This window comes from Apiotrichum porosum (assembly GCF_003942205.1).
Source record: "Apiotrichum porosum strain DSM 27194 chromosome Unknown scaffold_5, whole genome shotgun sequence".
Classification (NCBI taxonomy): domain Eukaryota; kingdom Fungi; phylum Basidiomycota; class Tremellomycetes; order Trichosporonales; family Trichosporonaceae; genus Apiotrichum; species Apiotrichum porosum.
The window spans coordinates 974,736-1,000,060 of NW_021167112.1; the positions used below are offsets into that span (position 1 = coordinate 974,736).

Consider the following 25,325-nt stretch of genomic DNA (forward strand, 5'->3'; position numbering starts at 1 on the left):
TCCCACTGGCCACTGAACACGCATGTGCTTCCTGTCCGTTCGCTACGCCGCGCTGTTGCACACACACACACACATGCCGAGCGGCATTGACTTTTGGGCCGGTGTTTGCTACAGGCACAGCGGGGCGCGGAAATCGGCTCCACGGGCACGACAGGAACGGGTTTGTGGCACGGGAGTGTGGCAGTGGTCTGTCGCGTTGGTTCTCGGTTTGGGGAAAGAAACCCGTTCCACCATCAAACGCGCCCATGCTTGTCGGGTTGGAGACTGAAATTGAGAAAATACTTGCACCGTGTCGATGAGCAAGGTGAGATGGATGAATGAGATGGCAGTGAGCAGGTCAAAAGAGTTTCAAAGACTCGTGTTGCAAGACAGAAAGTACGTTTGTTTAACATCGGGCAAAATTGAGGCTATGTAAAAAGTCCATGAGAATAGTCCGTTTTGATGACCCCTTCACCGCTGGGCATCTACACTGGGAAGGGTGCTGCAGACCTTGTTCCACGCGTGAAATGTATCCATGGTGAAAGATTCGAAGGGCGACCGTGGAGGCGACTCGGCGCGATGCGCTTAGTCGAGCTCGTTGATGGAGCGGCCGGTCCAGCCCTGGGGGCACTGGAGGTGGCCGTTGGACCACGAGCCGCCGATGGACTCACCCTCGCAGGGCTGGAGGGGGCGGGCGTAGCCGTCTCCGCAGTCCCAGTACTGGACGCCCTTGGAGTCGCAACCGGCGTACTTGTAGCCGTGGCCCTCGACGGTGACCTGGTAGTTCTTCTTGGCACCGTTGCAGTTGAGGTAGCCACTGTTGTGGACGTAGACACCGCTGTTGAAGCCGTTCCAGCCGTGGCCACCGGAGCCGTACTGGACAGGAATCTTCTGGGAAGAGTGGGAGCCGAGGAGGCCAAGGAGGCCAAGGAGCAGACCGGTGCGCTCCTCCTCCATGTGGGTGGCGTCACCGCGGGCCTCGAGGCCGCTCTCCTCCTCGTCGCGCTTCCAGCCGGCGCTGCCGGAGCCCCACGAGCAGCCCTTGGCGAGGCCGGCGTTCCAGCCCTTCTGGATGGCGAGGCCGGATCCGGTGCTGAGGCCAATGCGGACAGGGCAGAGCGAGCCGCTCGAGTGGGTGAAGACGGGGACGTTGGCGCACTTGCCGGCGTAGTAGCCCTGGTAGTTGCCAAACTTGCACTGGCTGCCCTCCTTGAGACCGTCGAACAGAAGAGCGCCGACAGCGAGGAGGAGGAGGGTGCGGCCCTCGTGGACGGGGGTGACGTCCTGCGAAACGGGGATGGGGGCGGGGGCAGCGAGGGCAAGGGCCGGGAGGGCGGCGGCGGCGGCAACAGTGGTGAGCTTCATGTTGGCTTGGTGTTTGGTGGTGGTGAAGGTAGTTGGAAGAGAAGAGGAAGGTAGAGCGGATGAAGAGGTCAGAGGGGGCTCAGAGGTGCTCTTTAAATGTCTTTTTGCCAGCTCGAATGGCCGTTCATCGTCCAAATCGCCTTCCTTGCGTCTGCTCCCTCGTCGTCAGCGTCGCTACAACAGCATCCTTGGACAATCTGGCATCAATCAGGGTCAACCGAGTCTACAACGACATGAAGACCGAGCGTCTACCAATAGCCGTTGGGAGGCAGAGAGGCCAGGGTGGACCGACACTCAGCGACCACGAGCAGAAAGCAACATGCCACTGACGATGGAAGCTAGGCCCGATGACATACCGTGTCAGCCCCAAAGCACCCCAGCCAGCCCCATCCTCGCTGCTCCCACACTTGATGCACGTCCCCGACCACGCTCTCTCGTAGCCGGGAACGCAAGTGCCTGGACCGTGTTGTGTGTGCCCACCATCCGTCGACTGCAATTAGTTGATGCCAAGAGCGGTCGGAACCGTAAGGTATCCTCCCCGGGCCACAATTAAGGGTTTCGCAAGGAACGCAACCATTGAAACTATGGGCCTTTCATGTCGTGAAACCACAACCTTACCTGACCAGTGGCGGAGTGTGGCAGCTCTCTGTGGCTGCCAGGTCTCTAGTTCCAACAAGAGACTGGGGTTGCAGCCAGCATTTGCCCCTTCTGGAGGGTTTGCATCTACTGTGGTCCCGCCAGCGCGATGGGAGCGTCATCAGACGCGCACAGACGAAGCACACGCACAGACGAAGCACACGCACTAGAGAAACGAACACGAACAATGTTACGTTGCTTTGCCCAACGGGCCAGCCCATCCCCGCGTGATGGCTGTATTCTTTGCCGAGGTTGGGCGTGTCAGATTGAACTGCACAGATCTCATAGTCTCCATCCGCAGTGCGTAGCGCCGACCAGAAACGCTCCCAGCCTGGTGTTGGGTAAATCGACCCGGATCCGCCGCATGCCACGCAAAAACATTGTTTCCTCCGATCCCGTGCAGCGCTAGAACCCGTAGTGTTTGTTCCCTGTGCCGGCCAGGCTTCGACTGCCAGCCAGCCCTCAGTAGTAGTGGCAGTAGCAGTGCAACCGCCCACACACACCCCTCCCCCCCTTCCCGCAAAATGATCCTGGGTCCGTGACAGGAGCTTGTGTCCGGCGCCACACGTTACGGGAGACGGCTCAGGCACCATCGCGGTGAACAAACTCGGTGCTTTGTTGGGTTCCTCATTCCGTTCGCCAACTGGCCAACGCTCAGGTCGTCGCATTACAGCATCTCTGAGGTTACCCTCCTTCGCTTCCCTATCCTCGTTGACGAGGTTCCACTGTCAAACATGCAGGTTCCATGTAAATTACAGCGACCAGGAATCAAGTCAGGCTAGAGACTACAGACATGTTAAGAGTCTGAACTAGGACACGGGTACACGGGTCGACGCCACATCAGCCTCGGGTGGGCGATACAGCCGTACTTCGGCTTGCACGCACTTGTTGGTGTCATGTTTTGAACCACTGCTTGTCGACTAGGCAATGTTTGAACCGCACAGAACCGGGTCTGATGGGAACGCGAGTGGAAAGGCTGCTACGCCGCGGTATACGGAGCCGAGCCCGTATTGTCAGGCGCAGCCGATGCGATCTCTGCCACCACAGTATCGACTGCTTCCATCTCCCCGCTGCCGGCACGGTCACGTCGGCAACAGACGGGATGACAAGCATGACACTGTTGCGTGGTGTGGTGGGCAGCCAAACTTGCCCCAACTCCGCCCCTCAATGCCAGCCCTGCCTCCCTCCCAGCCTTAACCTCTCCCTAGCAAGGCCGACCCTTAGTCTCAGCCTCCGTCGACTAGCATCTCGCCTTCTCGGTACAGTAGGATGTAATGCATCAGAAGTGAGGGCTGCCGTGTCAGCTGGGGTCCTGTTATTGTTTTCTGGCTTTAGCAACGCTCGTGGGTTGGTGCCTGGGTAAGTGCGGTTCCTTCGGATCACCAACAACAGATCGGCAGCATGTTGACCACCCACACGTGTGCCGGCATGGATCTATCTTCCGCCTCCCGTTGCAGTCAGAACCGAGCGCTCGTGGCTCGTGGGGATGGATGCCTCATGGCTCCATCTCATCCATCAAGTGCACCATTGCTGTTACCCCCGTTCTCAAGACCGAGCCCACGCAGTTGTCCGGCCTCTGATGCACCCTATTCCGCCCGGAAATATAACAATACCTGAAAGGTGTCAGTCACTCATCATGCAAGCCGATTCCTGATCTCCGTCAAGGCAGCCCGTAGCCTGTGTGCTGGAAATACACTGCTGCATTGCTCTCATTATCTTACAGTGGTTACCGGCGGCGAAGCACCACCCTGGTTGCGCTCGGCGCAACCGAGCAAACAGGAAACGAAACGATGGCTGAGACCCGACTGCGCACTGCGGGAGTGCTTAGTGGCATGGCCGCGGATCCTGCGGATTTCGGTCGCTCCAAGCCACATTCCTATGGGTCCAGCCCCTATCGTCGGTTCGCGTATGTACAGTACACCGAGGAGCACTATTACTCTACTCTGGAAAAGTCGGGACGACCTGACGTGCTCGGTATCCGAATAACAACGATCGAGTGCGAGCTCGTTCGCTTGTGGACCGTCCCTCACCGAGTGGCCAAGCCCACTTGCCACTCTGAACGTCTCAGTCTATTCTTCAATGTTACGTTCGTTTGCTGGTGCTGCAGGAAGATGGGTGTGGCATCTTCCGCGTTGAACGCGGAGGCTGGTGTCATTTACCGTCAACATGTTGGGCATGCACACCCACAGAGCCACAAATCAGTCTCCCTCACGTACTCCCCAGAGGTACCCACGCACCTCTTCGGTTTGAAAAACAGCAGGACGTGTGCCGCTCGGCACCGCCTATGCAACAACTTGCTTCTGCACTTGTTACTCGACAGCACGCCCCACCGCGCTCGCCCACGCGAGCAACATTGAGTTACTCAGTTCACCAGCTGACTTCCAGGTACTATACAATCCTCGTTACGACATGAAACGTCGGACTCGAACCTTTGCCGCCTCCCATGACGTGGGTACGGGGAGGTATCGCGGCACGGGGCACGGCATGCGTGCGCACTCCACACCTGTTTGGAAAGCTACGATGCAATCTGACGATGAAGAACATGAGAAATGCATTCTTTGGCTGTGTTGCGACGCAAGGCCCCGTACCGGCCTCTGACGTTCTTGTTCCTCGGGCCTTGATCCTGCCGGGGACCTGGCAAAGTTGGAATCGAGGTACGCCCATGTGCATGCTGTCCGTTCGGCGGATGCTGCGCTTGGATCCTGCCATCTTGGCTTTTGTGTGACCGCTACGTGTAATGTCCGTCTCTTACGGCTGGCCTCGGTGCCGTTCATGTCCGTGTCCTTTTCGACCATGTCTTTTGTAACGTAAATGCCTGCCACAACCGCCTGGATCCCGACAAACTCGCGTTGTGCGGCATGATGAGGCCCACCTGACCCGACGCAGCATTGCTATCCTACCCTTCCTCCTTGTGGTGACATTGCGAAAGGAAAACTCACATACTCAGTCACGGCTGGGTGCAGAGCAAAAAGTCCACTCCAGGTCACTTGCCGTATAGAGAGACAACACCGGTCCAATGAGGCGAAGGCTCTCATCCGCAAGTCCCAGAGTTCCCTGAAACCCCCGCGACGTCGGCTACCCATCGCCGTTGAAGTCAACTTTATGCCTAGAGCGTTGAACCGAGTGAGTGGGTCCCGCATGGTTTTGGAATGGCACATACTCGCGATGTGCGCGACCTTGTGGCCAGCGAGTGACAATTCGACGAGCCAGACAGTCTCGTCCTCCTGGAAATCGAAAGTTATATCCCCAGCCCGCCTAGGGGTCCATTCACTGCGCACTGCGCACTACGCACTGCGGATCACGAAATGATAAAGAGCAGCCTCGAAATGACAATTTTGTCGGAGAACATAGCTAACTTTTAATATTGACATTATTCACTCATCCTCAGCGCGCTGGACACCGAAAGTGGAGGTTCTGGTTAAGCGTATCACCACATACCCCCACCTTGGCGCCATTCAAGCTTGCCCACAGAACGGGTGCTGCGCTTGGCGCAGTGTCGGCAACCTACCTCATCTCTCGTCACCTGGCCATTCACTAAGCTTACAACTCTCCGCCCCTCGTCGATCCTTTTCAATGCTTCCCGCGGCGCTTGGTGCCGAGAGAGAGACGAGAGACACATGTTCTCGCCCGTCCCAGACCCCAGGCCATTGCGTAGCGCGATGGTGAATGCTCCGTTCCCAATGTTTTGGTGCGCAGCTGATGGCTTGGCAGCAAGTTCGAGTGCAATGGGACAAGACTCGGCGCGGCTGATGAAGACGGGAGGACTTGCCGTAACTTCTGCATCGGACCGTGCTAGCACCAAATGTCGTTTGTCCAAATCAGGTGCTGCGGTGCGGTCAATGCCAAGCATACAGTGAGCATATACATAAGTACGTGGGCTGCAACATTCCTAGAATCAGTACGTGGGATCATTCAGTGACAGAGGCTGCGACATCTGCGCGTGTAGTCACCGGGTTGATGCCACTAGTTGCCCATGGCCAGAAAAAGGATCCCAGTACCACTCATGCTTTGTTTGCGCATTACACACCCTGTGTTGGATCCAACCATCTGGATCAAACAACAGGAGTCTACCAAACGTACTGATGTCTGTCGGATGACCAGCACCAATATTCAACACGGACTCCCTGCCGAAGTACCTTGCGAGAGCTTACCCCCTCACTTCCACAACTATAATGTTCGGCGGTTCCGGCTCCATTCCATCAGACATACCATGCCCACTCGGGTAGGGACATTGACGACATATGACGATCAACAGTGCAAGGCAATGTGGCCTCGGATGGCAATAGGCGTCGCCGCAGTTTTCACTCACGAAAGCCCAAGCTTGGGCCGTGATGATAATTGCCGCGGATCGTCCGGGCATTTTATTATCCTTCACCCTCCACACCCATTCAATCACACTCCATGACATGTATACCTCACGTCCTGGGGCCAAAATTCATAAGTGTGAGCATTGGAGTGTTCAGAGACTCCCTGGCGTGTTACCAGCGCGATGGAGATCTTGGCAGGCGTAACGTTCATCCGTTCATCCATGCAAAAAGGTGGCCAAACTGATGGCCAACATGACTCAACATGGTATTGGGAAGACTGAAATCTGGCCGGTGTCTTCTCACATTAGAACCAACTGTCTATCACCTTCCTGGTATTGATCGTGTGCGACCTGAATGCACGTTTGGGTGAGTCCTGCTCGCTTGTTGACACCGGATTTATAAAAACAATCCAATTTGGACGATTAAACCCGAATAAATCAACGGAATTCCAGATAGACGGACGATGCAGCACAAAAGGGCGCCAAACGGACGTGAAGATACTCTGGGTGTACTACTGTTATTTCTGTGTCAGCGGCATTATCCCAAGACAGCCCCATCCTGACAATTAAGGAGCTCGCAACAATCGCCCCATTTTAAGTACCCGATGATGATACCATAGCTGTAATCCTCACAAGAATTGTCCAACCCAGTCTCTGCTTTTTCACAAGCGCAAATATACGACGACATGGACGCCCTCACATGGCATGGCACAAGTGCATAACGACGACATTGTCCTGTAAGTGTTCCGTGGCGTTCCTCCAACTGACCTCAAATCACGAACGTGGCACCGAATTCTCGCATGCGAGAAACACACCTGAGAGCCCGAGCACTCCAACTCACAGAATACCTAGACTCTCCAACTACCACGGCGCAGCGTTCTTTATTGTCCCCCTTAGCCGCTGCGCCACGAACATCTCGATATCTGCCACCTGAAGCGAGACAAAGGTGGAGCAACCAAAGTGGCCGAAAATATCCCGTTCAGCTGCCACTCACCAATTCCGACGCCGAATCGAACGTAAAACAGCACCTTGAGGTAACTTTGGTGCCCAAAGTGACAGAACAGATGCTCGTAGATGCATTGAAGGCAAAAAAACAGGCAGTTTAGACGGGAGCTCAGCCTGTAGGCTCTGTCCAAAATCCCAAAACATCAAATACCCTATGGCTCAGTTGGCTAGCGCGTGGAGCTGTTATCTTCAACACACTCCGAGGTCCACGGTTCGAGCCCGTGTGGGGTAGTTTTTGCGCTCCCTGGCATGTCCTGGGACTCATGCATGTGCCCGTTGACGACTGGAGGTCGAGGCAAGCAAGTTGAGACGGTGTCGGAGGTGTAGACGGTGGAATGGTGGTTGTGGCCTTTTTTGTGTGCTTTTTGCGCCATTCTGACGAACATGCATGTGGCTAGCCGCTGCCTGGCAAGACCCCCCGACCTCCGAATAGCTTTTGGAGCGATATTGAACCGGAAGCGAGCGCGGTGGAAACATAAACGACATCTCGGGTCATTACGGAACGTTATTAATCAGCCAAAGCCGTGGATCGTCATATTCGGAGTGCCAAGTGCATCGACACTGCTTGGACCGCTCGTGGTGGCCTGCATGGATGACTGCGAAGACCGAACGAGAGACTCTTTGAGCCGCTGTCGTGCTTTGTCGTCAAGTGACGTCGGTTTGGCGGGGGGTGCGACTGTCCGACGCGGAGGCGACTCCGAATTTTTCAAACGTGGCAAAGTGGAGGTTATCCGGTGATTCCCATCGCTTCTTCCCGAGGAATGCGTGCTCGTCGTTCAGCGTTCAGCAAGTAGTAGTAGTGCGGCAGGCATACACCTCGAGTTCTCAAAGAAGACAGCAAAATGCCGGTATGTTACCGGTGAGCTGCAGGTGGCAGTGTGGGCTGGCTTCGGTGCTCTTTGCCTCAAAACAGTAGACTAGGCGATTGGCGGGGTTTACATCATCGTTTACGAACATATTATATCGTCACGCACCTCAACACCTGTTCATTCACCGAGAAGGAGTGTAACATAGTGTAACATAGCCACCAAAGAGGCTCCGGCACAAGACCGGTCGGTGTCTGCTGGTACATGGATGGACATGTGGGACGGTTGTGTGTTTATGCCACTTCGCAAGATCAGGGCGGTCATGTCCGTGTCCCTGGGGCGCAGACGATGGTAATGTTGGACGTAAGCCACGCTACGCTGATGGGCGACCTGTAGACATCGGCGACGTCGACTTCGATGTCCAGACTATCAGTCTAGCCGTCTCCTGGCCTCCTGGGGACATGAAAAGTGCGTCGAGGACGATTTTTACGGGGCAACCACGGGGGGGGGGGGGGGGGGGCCTGTGGAGCACATTCCTGGAGGCGCATTTGAATGCAGAGTCTGGATGTGCAGTCTAATAGTCTAATTCATTTACAGAATTACAGAGAAACCCTTTGACATATTGGAGGATGGTTATTCGCCGAGAGCGGACGATTGGGCGACGATGAAAATTCGGATCTCGATGAAAAGGACGCGAGCACGCCATCTGACGCACGCGCACGAGCAGAAGAAAGCATTCGTTACTTTCCAGATCCTCTGGTGCGCGGCCTGGGGCTCTGGGCCCGGACTTGTGCCCGCCGCCTTTTTTTTTTGCTGCCACCGCACGCTGACCCGCCCAGCCCAGCCAGCGTCCATGACACGGTCCGCTTGCCCCGGTGGGTTGGGTGGGTGTCGTTCGGAATGATGGTGTGCTGCCCAGGCTGGCCAGAAAGTTGGGCCCGCCAACCACCGTCGGCGCATAAGCAACACCACCCGGCCCCACCCCCCTTTACTCCCATCTCTTCTCAACCTCAACCCCCTCCCCCTCCCCCCCCCCTAAAACAACACCGACGAGGCCAGACGAGTAACAGGACTGGTAAGTACTTGCACACAGCAAGCACGCGCACACACACGCAGCTGCCATGCTGCACACATCGTATACGGGGTGCTCATCGCTGCAGACAAACATGTCCCTCGTCGCCGCGCTCGCCCGCCTTTCGGCCACTGTGGCCCACCCCGTGACTGACAAGCCCGCGTCAGTCGAGGCTCTCAACCCCTACCTCCCCCTCGCCTCGGGCACCTCGCTCCTCACCTCGCCCGTCTTCCTCCCCTCGCTCCCCCAGCCCGCCGGCAACGCCGTCGTTCACGTCCTCGGCGCTACCAGCGCCGCCGCTCCTCGCGCGGCCAAGAACGTGACCCTCATCTCGCGTTCCGCTCAGGAGGCCTACGACCGTGCTCTCCTTGCCCTCCGCCTGGCCAAGGACGTCGGTGCCGTCGTCTACCACTTCATCGCCCCCGCTGCTCTCGAGGGCGAGGTCGCCGAGGTCGACGCTGAGGCTTACCTTGCCGCTCCCGCCAACTCGCCCGAGGGCGAGTTTGACGAGGCTCTTGTCAAGGCCTTTGACGCCGAGTCGCTTGCCATCCTCAAGCTCACCCGCCGTGCCCAGCGTGCTCTCACCCAGACCGGCGAGGCTTCGGGCCGTGTTGTGATCAACTTCCTCCCCACCGAGCTCTCGGTCGGTGCCGTTGTCGATGTTGCCCTTGCCTCGCCCCTCGCTCGCGAGAAGATTCGTGCCCTTAAGGCCAGCGAGTTTGTCGTTGTCGAGGCCGGTGCCGGCAAGTACGGCCCTGCTTGGGCTGCTGTCGTTGATGCCCTTGAGGGCCTCGACGTTGCCGTCCGCTCGGTTCTTGTTGCCTCGGCCAGCGCCGTCAGCGAGCTCGACTCGGCTCTTGCCTCGGGTGCCCCCCTCGTTCGCGTGGGCAGCCCCGCTCCCGTTGCCGAGATCCCTTCGACCTCGATCGCGGTCCCCACCGCCGAGTCGGCCTACACCACTCTCCTCGAGTCGTCGCCTCACCCTCTCGAGGTCCTCAACGACCCTGCCCACCTTGCTGCTAACGAGACCACCTCGCCCCTTTACGCCTTTGGTAAGGCCGTTGCTGTCCGCCAGGAGCGCGAGCACCTTGTCGAGCTCGTCAAGAAGGTCCTGAAGGCCTCGGAGACCCGCCCCGAGGTTCACGCCGCTCTCGGCGACTGGCTCCTCGTCAAGGAGGACAAGAAGTCGGCTGCTGCCGGCGACAAGGCCGCTGCCGCTCTCGGCCAGGGTGCCAACGCCGACGAGGCTGAGATCGTTGCCCTCGGCGCCAAGGGTCACTGGACCAAGCGTGCCCTCTGGATTGTCATTTCCAACGCGTGGGCCGCTGACCTCGCTTCGTCGGGTCTCCACCACGCCCTCGTCTCTGGCCTGGACATCAACCTCCTCGTCTACGAGACCCAGCCCTCGCCCTTCTCGCCCCTTGCCAACAAGCAGCGCGAGCGCAAGAAGGACCTTGCCCTCTACGCCCTCAACCTCGGCGATGTCTACGTCTCGTCGGTCGCTGTCTACGCCGACTACGCCAACGTTATCAACGCCATGCGTGAGGCCGAGAACTTTGAGGGCCCTTCGCTCGTCCTCGCTTACCTCCCCTGGGGTGAGAAGGCGGACGGTGCCTCCGTTGGTGGTGACGAGAAGGCCGGCGCTCTCGAGCGTCTCCGCGAGACCAAGCGCGCCGTCTCGGGTGGTTGGTGGCCTCTGTTCCGTTGGAACCCCCTCCTCGCCGACGACAAGCGCTTCTCGCTTGACGCTCCTCACATCAAGAACGCTCTCTCCGAGTTCCTTGACCGCCAGAGCCACCTTTCGCAGCTCACCAAGGCCCAGCCCGCTATTGACCCCAAGGTCACCCAGTCCAAGGGCCAGGACCTCGTCGCTGCCCGCAAGCAGAAGGCTCGTGAGGCCTACGACCGTCTCATCAACTCGATCGACGGCCCCGGCCTTCTTGTCCTCTTCGCTTCGGACGGTGGTAACGCCGAGAAGCTTGCCAAGCGCCTCGTCTCGCGCGCCAAGATGCGTGGTGTCGCTGCCTCGATCCGTGTCCTCGACTCGATCGCCAAGGACATTGTCGAGACCCTCTCCGAGGAGAAGAACGTTGTCGTGATCACCTCGACCGCCGGTCAGGGTGAACCTCCCCTCAACGGTCGTGAGTTCTTCAAGGCTGTTGGCGCCATCGACGCCGCTGCCGCCGCCCCCAAGCTCGCCGAGACCCGCGTCGCCGTCTTTGGTATGGGTGACTCGAAGTACTGGCCCCGCAAGGAGGACTACGTCTACTACAACAAGCCCGGAAAGGACATTTACCCCAAGATCATGGCTCTCGGCACCCAGGAGCTCGTCCCCATTGGTCTCGGTGACGACTCGGACCCGGACGGAAAGGAGACTGGCTACAAGCCCTTCGAGGCCAGCCTGTGGAAGGCCCTTGGTGTCGACGCCGTCGAGGTCGCCGAGGTTGTCGAGGAGACTGTCGCCAACGAGCACATCAAGATCGCCTCCAACTACCTCCGTGGTACCATCCTCGAGGGTCTTGCCGACGAGTCGACTGGCGCCATTGGTGCCTCGGACGCTCAGCTCACCAAGTTCCACGGCACCTACATGCAGGACGACCGTGACATTCGCGAGTCGCTCCAGGCCCAGGGTCTCGAGCCCGCCTACTCGTTCATGATCCGTGTCCGTATGCCTGGTGGTGTCTGCACCCCCGAGCAGTGGCTCCACATGCACCGCATCGCCGACGAGCACGGCAACGGTACCTTCAAGCTCACCACTCGCCAGACCTTCCAGTTCCACGGTATTGTCAAGAAGCACCTCAAGCCCGCCATGCAGGCCATCAACCGTTCGCTCCTCGACACCATTGCCGCCTGTGGTGACGTTAACCGTAACGTTCTCTGCTCGGTCAACCCCGGCTCGTCGCCCGTCCACCAGACTGTCTACAACTTCTCCAAGGCCATCTCGGAGCACCTGCTGCCCAGCACCTCGGCCTACCACGAGATCTGGCTCGACAAGAAGCCCGTCTTCACCGACGCCGTTCAGGACCTTGAGCCCCTCTACGGCCCTTACTACCTGCCCCGCAAGTTCAAGGTTGCCGTCGCTGTCCCTCCCGACAACGCCGTTGATGTCTTCACCAACGACGTCGGCTTCATTGCCATTGTCGAGAATAACGAGGTCGTTGGTTACAACGTCTCGGTTGGTGGTGGTATGGGTGTCACCCACTCGAACAAGAAGACCTACCCCCGTCTCGGTGACGTTATCGGTTTCGTTACCCCGGAGGACGGCTGCCTTGCCGCCGAGGCCATCATGCTTACCCAGCGTGACTTTGGTAACCGTCAGGACCGCAAGAACGCGCGTCTCAAGTACACTGTCGACCGCCTTGGCCTTGCCAAGTTCAAGGAGGAGACTGAGAAGCGCATGAAGAAGCCCTTCCAGCCCGCTCGTGCCTACACCTTTGACTCGAACCTCGACGTCTACGGCTGGCAGAAGGGCCACGACGGCAAGAACCACTTCACGCTCTTCATCGAGAACGGTCGTGTCGAGGACTCGCCCCGCCACCAGTTCAAGACTGGTCTCAAGGAGGTCGCCGAGGCCCACAAGGGTACCTTCCGCCTCACTGCCAACCAGCACGTCATCCTTTCCGAGGTTGCCGACGAGGACCTCCCCGAGATGAAGCGTCTCCTCGCCAAGTGGGGTCTTGACAACGTCAACCACTCGGGTCTCCGTCTTTCGTCGTCGGCCTGTGTCGCCTTCCCCACCTGTGGTCTCGCCATGGCCGAGTCGGAGCGTTACCTCCCCGTCCTCATCGACAAGGTTGAGAAGATCTGCGAGGAGGCCGGTGTCGGCCGTGACGCCCTCGTCATGCGCATGTCGGGTTGCCCCAACGGTTGCTCGCGTCCTTGGGCCGCCGAGGTCGCCTTCGTCGGCAAGGCCCCCGGCTCGTACATGATGATGCTTGGTGGTTCGCACGTTGGCCAGCGTCTCAACAAGCCCTTCCGCGAGAGCGTCACCGAGCCCGAGATTCTCGAGATTCTCGAGACCCTCATCAAGCGCTGGGCCACCGAGCGCAACGACGGCGAGCGCTTCGGCGACTGGAGCGTCCGCGCCGGCGTCGTCAAGCCGACCCTCTCGGGCAAGACATTCTGGGATGACAGCAGCGCCTCAGCTTAAACCCAGTGGTGATTGCGTTCAGAGGAATTGGGGAGCGTGTAGAGTTGTGCATGGGACATGTCTAGCCTTATCAGTATCAGTAACAATGGATCGTTTGCATTTGAGCAACGTTTGTGGGCGAGGGGGGCGCATTGCATCATTGGTTGTACCTTCATCACATCACACGGCGCACGACTAACCACTGGCCAACACTCTTCTCTCTCACTTACTCTCACCCAACTTCTTGACCATGAGCGACACCCGCGCGCCACCCTCTCACCTCCCGGCACCACCGCCCTCGCTCCTCTTGAAGAGTGACCTGCTCAAGCATGGGGATGCGTCAAACGATGTCTCTCCCTCTCCTCGCTACCCACCCGGCCCGAGTTCCCTACCTGTACGACCAGTCTCGCCACATCTTGACCCTGTAACCCAGGTCGCAGACGCAGTCGAGGACTCGAATCTCCTCTGGGCTGCGCAGGACTCCTGTAGCAGCCGCAACAACGTGGACTGCCGACCATCTGGGTCCGGGGACGGCGGCGTTCTGGCTGCACTCGTGGCTGAGGCGAGCTGCACTGAACCGAACACATTTCCGGGGATTGAAAGCTTGCCCCCCTCGCCGGCCATCACCCCCTCGCGCGACCTTACAAGAGCCACACCCATCCAGCACGCCTCGTACGGCGACGTTCTCGACCTCACCGTCTTCTCTGGGTCTTCTCGCGAGTCGTCCGTCGGCCCAATCCTCGTCCATCCTCAACCCAGGCACTGGAACACCACCCGTGATCGCCCTGCGCCGTACGTGCGCCCGCCCAGCCCCGTTCCCATGCCGAGCCTGCACATGGTGAACGAGCTCGCGAGCGCCATCTCCTACGTTCCCCCCGAGCACCGGACTGGTGATCTCTGGGTCTGTGTGAGATACCTGCGACACATCGGTGGGTTGCAGAGAGAACCGCACGTTCACTCGACTGACATTTTTAGCCACTCTCGACCTGCGAGAGACCCAGGGACGGGGTGGAGGTCGAGCAGCGACCAAGGGCAAGAAGGGCAAGCGCAACGACAAGAACGGCCGTCGTGGGCGCCGTGATGTGCAAGGTGGTCCTGATCCTGGCCGTCACGGTCGAGGCCGCGGTCCCGCCAATGACGAGCCCTACGACGAGGACCGCAGCCGGCGCATGGTGGCAGACCGGCACCTCGACGAGTTCCTCGCAGCCACGAGGCGTCGCCACGAAGACGAGGTCAAGGCCGAGAAGCACCGCCAGCCGGCTGGCCTTCGCTGAGGTGGTTTGGGTCTGTCGGTGAGGGGCGAGGATGGGCACTGAGACGCGCCATGTGATGTGATAAAAGAGAACCTCGAGTAGCCGAGTAGCTGGCATGTCACGAAGAGATGTACTGTACCCTCCGTTTACAGATTGCCAGAATTGCAGAATTGCAGAACCTTCCCTCTCGCTCCGCCACACTCTACTGATAACAGATTTCGGAAACATCCGCATATCTGCGGATGTCTACGGGACACCGAGCGAAAGGGTTTGCCGTGCGGGCGCCGCAAAGCATGCTGCATTCCTACGTGCAGATCTGAAAGACCAAATGCATCGAGACCCACGAAATGGATGCTCACCAAATGTGCGCATCCCAGAGGCCCATACGGGATCCGGGAGCCACACGGCGGCCGCGAGGTGACAGCAGCAATTCAATGAGTCAAATGATGTCATAACCCCCCTACCACCAAGAGCAACTCACCGGAAGATCACGGCAACCCATGGCGCGGTCATGCGGTCTCAATGGTCACCGATCGCCGACGGCTCCCGTGCACACACGAGTGACTACCTGACGACTACCCAAAAGATGACAAGAATCCCTTGCTCGCATTTCTCCAAAACCGTTTCACAACAAGAATGCTTACACGAGTCACTGCGCCACGTACTGGCATCAACTTGAGCCTCGCCCGCGTTCGGGCAACGCAAGCCGCGGTCTCGACCACTCCGCGTGGGTTCGCAAGCTCGGCCAGCGCGCTCGCCAAGGAGCGCCTGCTCGTGCTGGGCAGCGGCTGGAGTGGATACAACGTTGCTCGGTGGGTGGGCCATTGGTTATCACTACTGACAAGCAAAGTAAGGTTGACAAGAACCTGTACGATGGTGCGTTGAGTTTGGACACGGTCGCCTTGGACCTCCGTCCTTCCACCGTCCAGTTGAGCTGACGACGACCCAGTGACTGTCGTGTCGCCCAACTCATACTTCTCCTTCACCCCCTTCCTTGCATCCACTTGCGTCGGTACACTCGAGTTCCGCTGCGCGACTGAGCCGGTCCGCAACATCAAGCATGTCACATTCTGTCAGGGTTGGGCCGATAACGTCGGTAAGTGTGGCCTGAACTCGCGGAGGTTGTTGAGTTCCGTCGCCTTTGGCCAGGAGCTAGGCGATTGGCGGCATCGAAAAGCTGGACCAGCTGACAGGCAGACTTTGCGAACAAGGTCGTCCGTGTCGGCCCCTCCCTCCCGCCACTGCGCGACCCGACGGTCGACTCCCCAGTCAACGTTCCCCAGCACTACAGCGCAGAGATTGAGGCAGCCTACACTCCCTCGGACGCCTACGATGTCCCTTACGACAAGCTTGTGATCGCCACCGGATGTCGCAGCGCGTGGTTTGGTACTCCTGGCGTTCGCGAACACGCCCACTTTCTCAAGGACGTGCGTGAAGCCCGCGCCATCCGCCTTCGTCTTCTGGAGTGCCTGGAGCTCGCCAGTGAGCCCGATGCGACCCCCGAAGAGGTCGCAAAGCTCCTGTCCTTCCGTGTTGTCGGCGGTGGTCCTACCGGTGTCGAGTTTGCCGCCGAGCTGCACGATTTCGTGCACTCGGACGTCTACCGTCTCTACCCGCACCTCAAGGACAAGGTCACCATCACCCTCTACGACGTCGCCCCGGGAATCCTCATGAGCTTTGACTCGAGCCTCCGCGAGTATGCTGAGCGCAAGTTCTCTCGTGTGGGTGTCAAGGTGCAGGGCAACACCAAGATCGTGGGTGTGGGCAAGGACTGGCTGGAATTCGACTCGGGCGAGAAGGGTGAGTTTTGAGACCAACCGCTGCGGTGTCTGACAGAGCACAGAACCATATGGCCTCCTCGTTTGGAACACTGGTCTGCAGGTGAACGAGTTTGTGCACCAGATTGAGGGAGTGAGCAAAGACGTAAAGGCGTAAGTCCCTAGCGGGGATGACGCGACTCACCGGTACCAGGATCAAGGTCGGCCCTCAGCTTCAAGTCCTCGATGGAGACGGCAAGCACATTCCTGGCGTCTTTGCGATTGGCGATAATGCCACCCCAGCGGACGGTACCAGGCTCCCACAAACGGCTCAAGGTGCGTTATATATCTTGGTGGTATCAATTAACGCTCGTCAGTCGCGTCCCAAATGGCAGGGTACATGGCCTCGACGCTCGGCGCCGTCGCCAAGGGCAAGTCGCTCGAGTCTCAGGCTGCCTTTGAGTGGAAGAACCGTGGTAGCATGGTGTTCATCGGCAACTATAACGTGAGCTTGCAACTGTGAATTGAACTGACGGCAGGCAATGGTGGACCGCTCCGGCAAGAGTATAGAAGGTCCTCGCGCGCGTATCGCCGGGTAAGTGGCGGCGTGGGGGATCATGAGTCAAGATGACATGGCTGATAGCCCTAGCATGGCCGCGTGGCTCGTCTGGCGCTCATACTACATGACCCTCGCCATGGGGTGGCGTAACCGTATCCTGATTCCAGTTTACTGGGCGCTCGCATTCTTCTTCGGTCGCGACATCACCAGCTTCTAAGCGAAAGCAAAGACACAAACAATTCAGGCCGGCGGAAATGGTCGGCAGCTCCATTTACAGGAGCTGCCTTGTAGCATAGACATATGGGCATGAGACGTGAGGCGATTACGATGACATTCACTTCCTCTAGATTAACATGGACCTCTCCTTCGGTGGTCGATGACCAGAAAATAGTGGAAATAACGGATAAATTAAAGCGCCCCAGACGCATCCCACTGCGGAGCACCAACGGGGACGTTGCAGCATCAAATCTAGCACGTCATTCGCAAGACTACTGATTCTGCATGACGCTCATACTGGTTTGTGTTTTTAACTACCGAACTGTCGACTCAAAAGAGACCACTCAACGGTCAGAGGAGAGGTACGAGAGAGAAAGGGGGTGAAACGAGGAATACAACACTGAATAGAAGCCAACCAGAGGTCACCTGTCGCTAGGATCTTACAGTGCCCGGTGCGTTGGCGGCAGTTGCTGCTGGACGTCGCTGGCCAGCTTTTGAGCCTCGGTCTGCTGGCCCGGGAGCGTACCCGGCTGGGTGTGCTGACCCGGGAGCGTACCCGCCTGAGTGTGCTGACCGGGGAGTGTGCTGGCCTGAGTGTGCTGACCAGTGAGCGTACCCGCATGGGTGTGCTGACCGGAGAGGGTACCGGCCTGCGTCTGCTGGTTGGGCTGAATGAAGCCATCGTTCTGTCTCGTGGTGTTGCTGGCAACACCGCCAACCGCTGGGGACGCAAAGCCAGCAGGCTGCGCCGAAGCGCTGGTGGGTGCACCGCGGGCAGCGCCCACAGCACTCTGGGGGGTCGTCGCAGTGTGGGCGGCAGCAGGAGACACCGAGGTGGCACCGCCGTGCTGAGTGGTACTACCCGGAGGGCCGCGGCTAGTGGGGGAGGCAGGAGTCTGCTGGGCGGGGGCACGAGCCTGTTGGCCTGGGACACTAGCGGCAGCGACCGGAACACCACCAGCAGCGACTGGGGCACCAGTGGCAGCGGCATTGTTGTGCTCGTTTCCAGTGATGCCAGCGGTCAAGCTCTTACCGGCGGCAGCGCCGGGAGTGGCGTGCGGGTGGTGTTCGCCCGTGGTGGCGGGGTGGCGGTGGTCGACGATCGAGAAGGCAGGCGACTTCCAGTCAGTGCCAGACATGGCTGCATCCTCTGTCTTCCAGAGGCGCTCGGTGACAGAACCTGGGACCTCCTTCATCATGTCGCCGAGCTTCTCATCCTTGCGGTCGATGACGAAGTGGAAGTCGGTACCGCGCTCGGCCACCTTCTCCTCTGCGTCGGCCTTCTTTTCCTCGGCGACAGCCTTCTTGCGCGCGAACATGTCCTTGAGGGCCTGCGTACGGGTTGTGTCCTCTGAAGACTTGGCCTCCTCCATGCGGTTGCGGACCCCAACAAGTTCGTCATCGAGGTACTCGAGGCCCGAGCGGATCGAGCTCTCAACGGCCTGGGTGATGGCCTGCTTGATGATCTTGACAGCCGCCGGCTTGATAAACTTGTAGAGCAGGTCGTGCTTGCTCTCGCGGATCTTGAATGACAGCTGGTCGATGCTGGTGTTGACGCTGCGGACACGGAAGAACGAGTCGCGGCGGTCGACGGTCTCAATCTCCACAGCAACGGTGATACCTTGGCGGGCAATTGTCACATCGGCAAGACCGCGGTCGGAGATCTTGGGGAAACCGCTCTTCTTGCGGAACGCGAAGCGCACATCCTTGATGTCGGCCTGGATCTGCGACATGCCAATGTGGATGCGGTGGTAGCTCTTGTCCGGGATGCTGTCAAATGGCGAGAACTTGAACTTGTTGACGCTCTCAAAGTTGATCACGTTGGGGAACAAGTTGGGACCCGACAAGGTGACCCCCTCAACCGTCAGGTCGAGCTTTTCGTCAATCAACTCTGCACGCGGGATAGGAATGTATCCAATGTTGCGGATAGCCGCGGGAAGAATGACGCGACGAATGTCGTTCCAGAGATGAGGCTTGAACGTAAACTTGCCGTCCTCGTCGTAGACCAGGTGTTGCGTAAGCCGCTTCCAATCGTCACCAAACTGGCGGTTTAGTTCGTCCTCGTGGAAGGCCTTGAACCAATTGGAAAGTTGGTCCCAGAGGTTGTCCCAGTGGGCCTTGTATCTGCCGTTCTCGCCAAACCATGAGCTGGCAACGCGCTTGAGCTGCTCTCCCTCCTGGTCGCACTCTTCGTCCATGACGTAGCCAGGTTCGAGGAGCACGCGGTGGACGTAGTCATCGGCGGCCTTCCACCATTGCCTGAGCTCGGGATCATTGTTGGCGTCGGTGTACATCTGGTCGGCAGCGTTCTGGACCGGCTCGAGCGAACGACCGTTGGCGAAGCGCTCAAAGATGGTGATCCAGCTCTGGACAGTACCAGTGGCATGTTTGTTCCGGGAAGCCTCCTGGTGCGCATCGACACCCTTGCCGATAACGTGCTCGGCATGCGAGTTGTACTTTTCGGCAGTGTCAAGAAGCCAAGACATGGCCTCGTTATAGTCTTTGTGCTGCTGCACCTCGTACAGCACCTTTTTGAGACGGTAGATGAACTGGTCGCGGCGTTCTTCCGGGAAGGCGTCATCGATCAGGCTGGTAGTCTCGCTCCAGGCCTCGGCAGCGCGCTGACGGTGTTGCTCGGGAATCTTGTTGGACAGCCTGTTTGCGTGGCCTTTGGCTTGGTCCTTTGCGTCTCGCGCCTGGGGGTCCTGATCGAGGTGCTGGATAGCACCATCACGAACCTGACGGGCCTGAGTGGTGTACGACGCGTTGGGGTCCCGGTGCTGGTCAATTGCAGACGCATGGTATTGAGCAGTCTGCTTTGCCTGGGCGACGTTCGGGTCCTGCGACGCGGACTGAGAGGCGGACTGGGGGTCCGTGGCAGCCTGTGCGGCCTGGTCCTTGAGTTGCTGCTTCGTGTCCTGGTACTGAGTGTATGCCTCGCCGGCGGTCGTGACGTTGCCCTGTCCATCGTGGATTTGAGCCTGGCTGGGAGGATGCTTTGGGTCGTACCGGATCTGGGTGCCGTCGGGGCCCTTGACCGCGAGCTGAGGGGAGTCGTTGGGCCCCAGAGTCTGGCCGTCGGGTCCAATGAAGGTGTTGGCTTGGGCGGGGTTGTCGACCTGCCCCATTTGCTCCTGACTGGGACGAGAGGCGTCGGCAACCTTGACAGCAGCGTTGGAGAGGAGCTCGCGGCCAATCAGGCCCAAGTCCGAAACGAGTTTGCGAACCTCGCCGTTGGTCAAGAACAGACTGGCAAGAACACGAATGTGCTTCGCCGCTTCGTCCCCGTCAGCCTGAGCGTCGGCCTTGCTGGTTGGATTGACACCTTGCTGCTTGGCGTGGGAAAGGTCGACCTGTTTCGAGTGCCACAACGTTTTCTGAATAAGCTCATCTCCGTTCTTGGAGCGGACAACGTCGCGTAGAGTGCCGATCATGTCTCTGATATCCGTAATCAGGATTTTGCCGTCGGGCGACAGCTTATTGATGTCAAAGCCGGCATTGGCCTGAGCGTACGACAGGGTACTCTCAATCTGGTCATTGTCTGGGTATTTTCTTGTCCGTCAGTACGGTTTAGGCGCAACGTGAACTCACCCGTCACGGAAGGCTTCGATAACACCCCACAGCTTGATCTTGCGCGAGATATCGGCGTCCATCTCCTTGCTATCAACGGCTTGAGTGACGCCGCCCGACGCTGGATGCTCGCGGACGTCGGTGTGTGTGTTCACTGAAAGAACGTTGGTTAGCCGACCTTATCTATCTCCGAGACCGCCACCAGGTCCTTTTCTTCCGAGACAGGGCTGTCACGCATGAAACGGGACGTCCAAACACTTACTGTTGTTAGATTATTGAAAGAAAGAGGGACTGGCTGTACCCATCAGCGACCTCCCAGCACTTATATGCACGCCTGTCGGCGAGTATGACTCCACGGTTCACGCACGCACCAGTTGGACCTGCTGATGTCACCGCCGCCAACTTGTGATTGTCGGAGGGGGTGAGCCGCCACATGTGTGGGGAGCAACTGCCAGGGCCAAATGATGTCATTGCCGACGTCACAACACGACGCAACGCAACGAAGGCATTTTCCGTCGACCATTACTCCTCGGATGTTGTGCTGACAGTAGAGGGCATGCAGACTTGCAGGAAGAACACGGCGATGACGGGTGACCTGGGGTGAGAGCGAACGCTGGGAGATTGTTTCGTGTGGTTGCTGCTCCAACGGGAAGGTTTTGGCCCATTAGCGTGAACAGTGGTGTCTTCGGGAGTCCCAAGCAAGCCGGCCCCTCTTTTATAACGTCACTGTCTCACTTGCAGTTGGTCCATACTGATATACTGGGTTTTTGTGTGTGTGCGTGTGTGTATGTGTGTGTGTGTGGGGGGGGGGGGGGGGGGGGGGGGGGGGGGCACACAATTAGAGCATTGGTGAGTTAGAAGAACATCGTGGTTAATTGTTAATTGTACGTGAGCGAACGGCGACAGGAGCAACCTTCCTTTCGGTTCTGTCGCGTTGTGTTCGGACCGACAAGGCAGAATATATACCTGCGCTTAGAAATCCGGGTACTGGCCTACTGCCTACAGGTGGGCGTGGGTCCCGGTGATCCGGAGATGGTATGTCAAATAAAATAAAGCTGGGCCAAAAGATGGACTTTTATCCAAAACAACGACAGAAGTTATCGTTTGTATGTTTAGTGATGTGATGCATGGGGATCTCCGCTGTCATAAAACACACTGGCAACTAGGATACGCTGAAAACTAGGATAGTAAGCTAATCAAAAGTCATGCTGTCCATCATACATGAACAAGCCTTCGATGTGGAGGAAAGCGTTTGTGTATCCAAAACTGGACCACATCAAGCAGACGCTTGCAGGTGGGGTATCACCAGTGTTTCGGTCCTTGGATATCATTCTCTCAAGGTTCTTTTCGATGACAATGAGTCCCTGTCTATCGGGTGATGCTCTGCCACGCGCATTGATGCTCGTCACCTAGTGGTCTGGCGAGGATATTGGAATGTCATGGTCTCTTTTCTCCGAGGGGTTGCCACAGCTGACAAGGAAATAGGTTAGGAAGCGGATTACTGTTACTAGTACATATAGCACCCAGTAAGGGTGTACGAAAGACAGAGTGGATCGAAATGAGATATGCATGGCTGCAGTGTTATGTAGGTAGCGCTTGGGGGACTGCGGACATTGTGGCGGACACCAGGTAGTCGAACTCCGAAAATCTTGTCATGGCTGCCTAAACGTCCTAAACATGACAATGGAGCAGGGCGGAGAGCTGGCTGCAGCTGGGTGACGTGTTGAGCGTCGGTGTAACAGTCGAACTAGTTCAGCGTCAATGGCAGTTTGGTTGACATCCAGGCTCACACGTGTGCCCCGACAATGGAGAACCCTGTGTGATCATCTGGTGCAAGTATGTGTGCATGTGGATGTACCGACCGACCCACGACTGCCAACTGCCAGGTCCTAAGCTTCGACCGATCTCCGGAGTGGACTTTGCTTTGCAACGTTTGTCAGCGACCACCGATAACAATGTGGTCATGGGATCCGTGGGTGTTCCCTGGTCGATAGCGCGCCTCGATATCCTGAGCGGCCGGCAAGATGGTTCATCCGGCGCCGCCAGCGCCGCGCCAAGCCTGTCGTCCTCGTTCATCTAATAATCGCTGGCATTCCTCATTCGAGTCAGCTTATTTCCCATCTCTAAACCGACAACCCGTAAATACTCGGTCGGATCCAGAGGATTCTCCACTCTTCCGCCCGCACAACTCTCACCATGGTCGCCTCCCCCTCTCTCTCCGAGCGCTACCTCAAGCGCCTGGGCGCGACGGCGCCTACCACCCGCGACTTGGCGTCACTCACAACCTTGCTCGAAGCCCACCTGCGCGCCATCCCCTTTGACACCATCACGCCCTTCATCGGCCAAGCGGTGTCTCTCGACCCAGACGTTCTCTTCAAAAGCTCCTCGAGGACCGTCGCGGCGGGTACTGCATGGAGCAGGCCACCTTGTCATTCGCGGCCCTTGGTGAGCTGGGCTTCAACGTCGAATACGTCCTGGCACGCGTCTACATCTCGCCGGGGATCACCCGGCCCATGGCCAAGACCCACACAGCCGTTGTGGTGAGCCTACCTGAGGGCAAGTTCCTCTTCGACCCGGGATTCGGTGGATACACACCGACCATGCCGGTTCAGCTCGGGGTCGGGGACGATGCGCAAGAGGGCAAGTGGGGAACCTTCCGTGCAGTCTCGGCTGCCAACTCGATCGTTACATCCGATCGCCGCGGCGACGACGTGCACACTGTCATGGAAACGCTTGTCAATGGAACGTGGATGGCCATGTATGGTCTCACCAAAGGACCCGTTGTCGAGGCGGATATCGAGGCCTTCAACTGGTACGTCTCGACCAGCCCCGACAGCCACTTTACCAAACGTCTTATGCTCTCTCGATTTGCCGGGGTGGAGAAGGTGACGGGTATCGACGCCTCGATGAAGCACCGAACGGCTAGTGGAGTGACAGACTATTCAATGGACACGTTGGAGCAAGTCGGCAAGGTTCTCCGAGTCGACATGCAGCTGGGAGCCGATGACGCGCTGGTACAAAAGGTGTACAACCGTCTGTTGCAAGTTGGCGCTATCAAGCCCGAGTAGAGAGGACGGGTCGCGACGGGCGTCGTCAAGACTCGACATGATAGCCAGTGGCTTGCCAGTGTTGTCATAACTGGTGCAATAGTCAAAAATCGCGCCCAGGCAACACTGACCAACGACATGCGCAGCAACCTCAGAAGCACCTATAACATACACCTACGAATATGTATTTCCGTTTTATCTAGCTCTATACTCATGACACCTCCAGCTCACCCCCTTTACAGCTTAGCAGGGTCATCGGCGGGAGGGGTCGCAGGCGTGTGGAACTGGCCGTAAAGCTTGGTCCAAGCTTCCTTGCCTCCAGTCTCAATCACGTCGCCGTGGCAGGGCACAAGGCGATCCCATTTAGCCGCAAAGATGGGTGCAAGCTCCTTCTTGGCGAGACTGTCTTTGTTAGCCAAATGTCATTGCAGTCGGCAGAGTTGACCTACTCGGGCTTCGCCACCAGCGATCCAATGGCGCTCTTGTGCAACGATCCGTCAGGGCTGAATGATCCACCGAGGAGACGGGAGAAGAAGGTCAGTCCACCGGCACGCGAGTACTGTTCCTTCGGGGGGAGGTTAAAGAGAAGGTCAGCCTCGAGAAGCGTGCCGCTCGGGTGGTGGATAGCGGTGAGCTCGTCGTTGACGTGTGCCGAGACCTGGTGGAGAGAAATCTGGCCATTAACACACTATATCTGAGCATATGGCCACTTACCTCTGGCTCAAAGCCGTACGTCTTGTCCTCGCCACCGGCACCGAAGAGACCGGCCCATTTGACGTTCGGCTTAGCCTTCTCAAAGCGAGAGACGCCAATAGCCCTGCTCGTCAACATTGTCATCCAAAAGCTGCTCAGCGTTACAGTAACAACGTACTTGGCCTCTGGGAACTGTTCGGCCCAAGCCCCGATGTTCATGCCATGCTCGCCGTCAGGCGTCACGAGCCACTTGACTTCGCCACCGAGCTGCTTGAGAGCCTCGGCGGTGGCAGTGGTGTAAGGGTGGGAGACGTAGACGAAAATGCCGTCGTTGACTCGAATGGCAGTGGAGCGACCGCCAATGGGGACTACGCCAAAGCGGCTCTGTGCGATGTTAGAGATGGACGGGACGCCGCAGTGGTGTGCGAGAGTGACGCTTACAAAGGGTTGGCTAAACGTAATCATGCCGGGAAGCAGTTCGCGAATGACCAAGTTGGCGTCGCGGGGGTCGGTAGAACCCTCTGGAAGAGAGGAGTAGGAAGTCATTGTGCGGATAAAAGTAGACAGTGGAAATGTGACCGATGTGAGGGAGCGAGAACGAGAAATAAGGAGCATGCGATGAGAAACGAGGGTTTGATCTTTGGAGAGATGGCGCAAGATGCCCCTAGATCCCAGGTTCGTTGCTGACATCGAGAGGGAAATCCATGACGTAATCAAAAGAATGGAGGTTGGACCTCATGTCCGCGCCACGTTGTGCGTTGTCTACATCACGTGACCTTCCGGCTATTGCTCAAGCCTATACCAACTAGCCGAGCCTCGGTTATCACGCCCCAGTGACGGGAGCAAATGCGCTGCCCCCCAGTATGGAGCACGTCGGGGGACCGACTAGGGCCGCCCAGTCCATGGCGAGCTGATTGACGAGTGCCATTATC

General features: G+C 58.1%; 7 protein-coding genes and 1 non-coding gene across 8 annotated transcripts; 5 read left to right on the forward strand and 3 right to left on the reverse strand.

Moving 5' to 3' along the window:
* Positions 1-564: 564 nt before the first annotated feature.
* EHS24_007647 (uncharacterized protein) lies at positions 565-1,344 on the reverse strand (the record flags this gene model as incomplete). The annotated part of the gene is made up of 1 exon (XM_028622993.1): positions 565-1,344. One exon carries the CDS (start codon positions 1,342-1,344, stop codon positions 565-567), a length of 780 nt encoding a protein of 259 aa, XP_028476886.1.
* Positions 1,345-7,439: 6,095 nt separating this feature from the next.
* Positions 7,440-7,523, forward strand: EHS24_007648. The gene has a single exon. It is a non-coding gene; the product is annotated as a tRNA-Asn (tRNA).
* Positions 7,524-9,263: 1,740 nt separating this feature from the next.
* On the forward strand, positions 9,264-13,319 carry EHS24_007649 (uncharacterized protein; the record flags this gene model as incomplete). Its single annotated transcript, XM_028622994.1, has 1 exon — positions 9,264-13,319. The coding sequence occupies one exon, from the start codon at positions 9,264-9,266 to the stop codon at positions 13,317-13,319; it is 4,056 nt and encodes a 1,351-aa protein (XP_028476887.1).
* Positions 13,320-13,548: 229 nt separating this feature from the next.
* On the forward strand, positions 13,549-14,572 carry EHS24_007650 (uncharacterized protein; the record flags this gene model as incomplete). The annotated part of the gene is made up of 2 exons (XM_028622995.1): positions 13,549-14,227; positions 14,274-14,572. 2 exons carry the CDS (start codon positions 13,549-13,551, stop codon positions 14,570-14,572), a joined length of 978 nt encoding a protein of 325 aa, XP_028476888.1.
* Positions 14,573-15,187: 615 nt separating this feature from the next.
* Positions 15,188-17,084, forward strand: EHS24_007651 (uncharacterized protein; the record flags this gene model as incomplete). Its single annotated transcript, XM_028622996.1, has 9 exons — positions 15,188-15,363; positions 15,402-15,427; positions 15,501-15,647; positions 15,749-16,351; positions 16,395-16,482; positions 16,523-16,644; positions 16,686-16,813; positions 16,872-16,903; positions 16,958-17,084. 9 exons carry the CDS (start codon positions 15,188-15,190, stop codon positions 17,082-17,084), a joined length of 1,449 nt encoding a protein of 482 aa, XP_028476889.1.
* A 439-nt stretch (positions 17,085-17,523) lies between these two features.
* On the reverse strand, positions 17,524-21,088 carry EHS24_007652 (uncharacterized protein; the record flags this gene model as incomplete). Its single annotated transcript, XM_028622997.1, has 3 exons — positions 17,524-20,635; positions 20,675-20,807; positions 21,025-21,088. The coding sequence occupies 3 exons, from the start codon at positions 21,086-21,088 to the stop codon at positions 17,524-17,526; spliced, it is 3,309 nt and encodes a 1,102-aa protein (XP_028476890.1).
* A 1,761-nt stretch (positions 21,089-22,849) lies between these two features.
* On the forward strand, positions 22,850-23,721 carry NAT1 (N-terminal acetyltransferase; the record flags this gene model as incomplete). The annotated part of the gene is made up of 2 exons (XM_028622998.1): positions 22,850-23,020; positions 23,074-23,721. 2 exons carry the CDS (start codon positions 22,850-22,852, stop codon positions 23,719-23,721), a joined length of 819 nt encoding a protein of 272 aa, XP_028476891.1.
* Positions 23,722-23,936: 215 nt separating this feature from the next.
* On the reverse strand, positions 23,937-24,939 carry EHS24_007654 (uncharacterized protein; the record flags this gene model as incomplete). Its single annotated transcript, XM_028622999.1, has 4 exons — positions 23,937-24,102; positions 24,150-24,373; positions 24,415-24,517; positions 24,572-24,939. The coding sequence occupies 4 exons, from the start codon at positions 24,937-24,939 to the stop codon at positions 23,937-23,939; spliced, it is 861 nt and encodes a 286-aa protein (XP_028476892.1).
* Between the last annotated feature and the right edge of the window lie 386 nt (positions 24,940-25,325).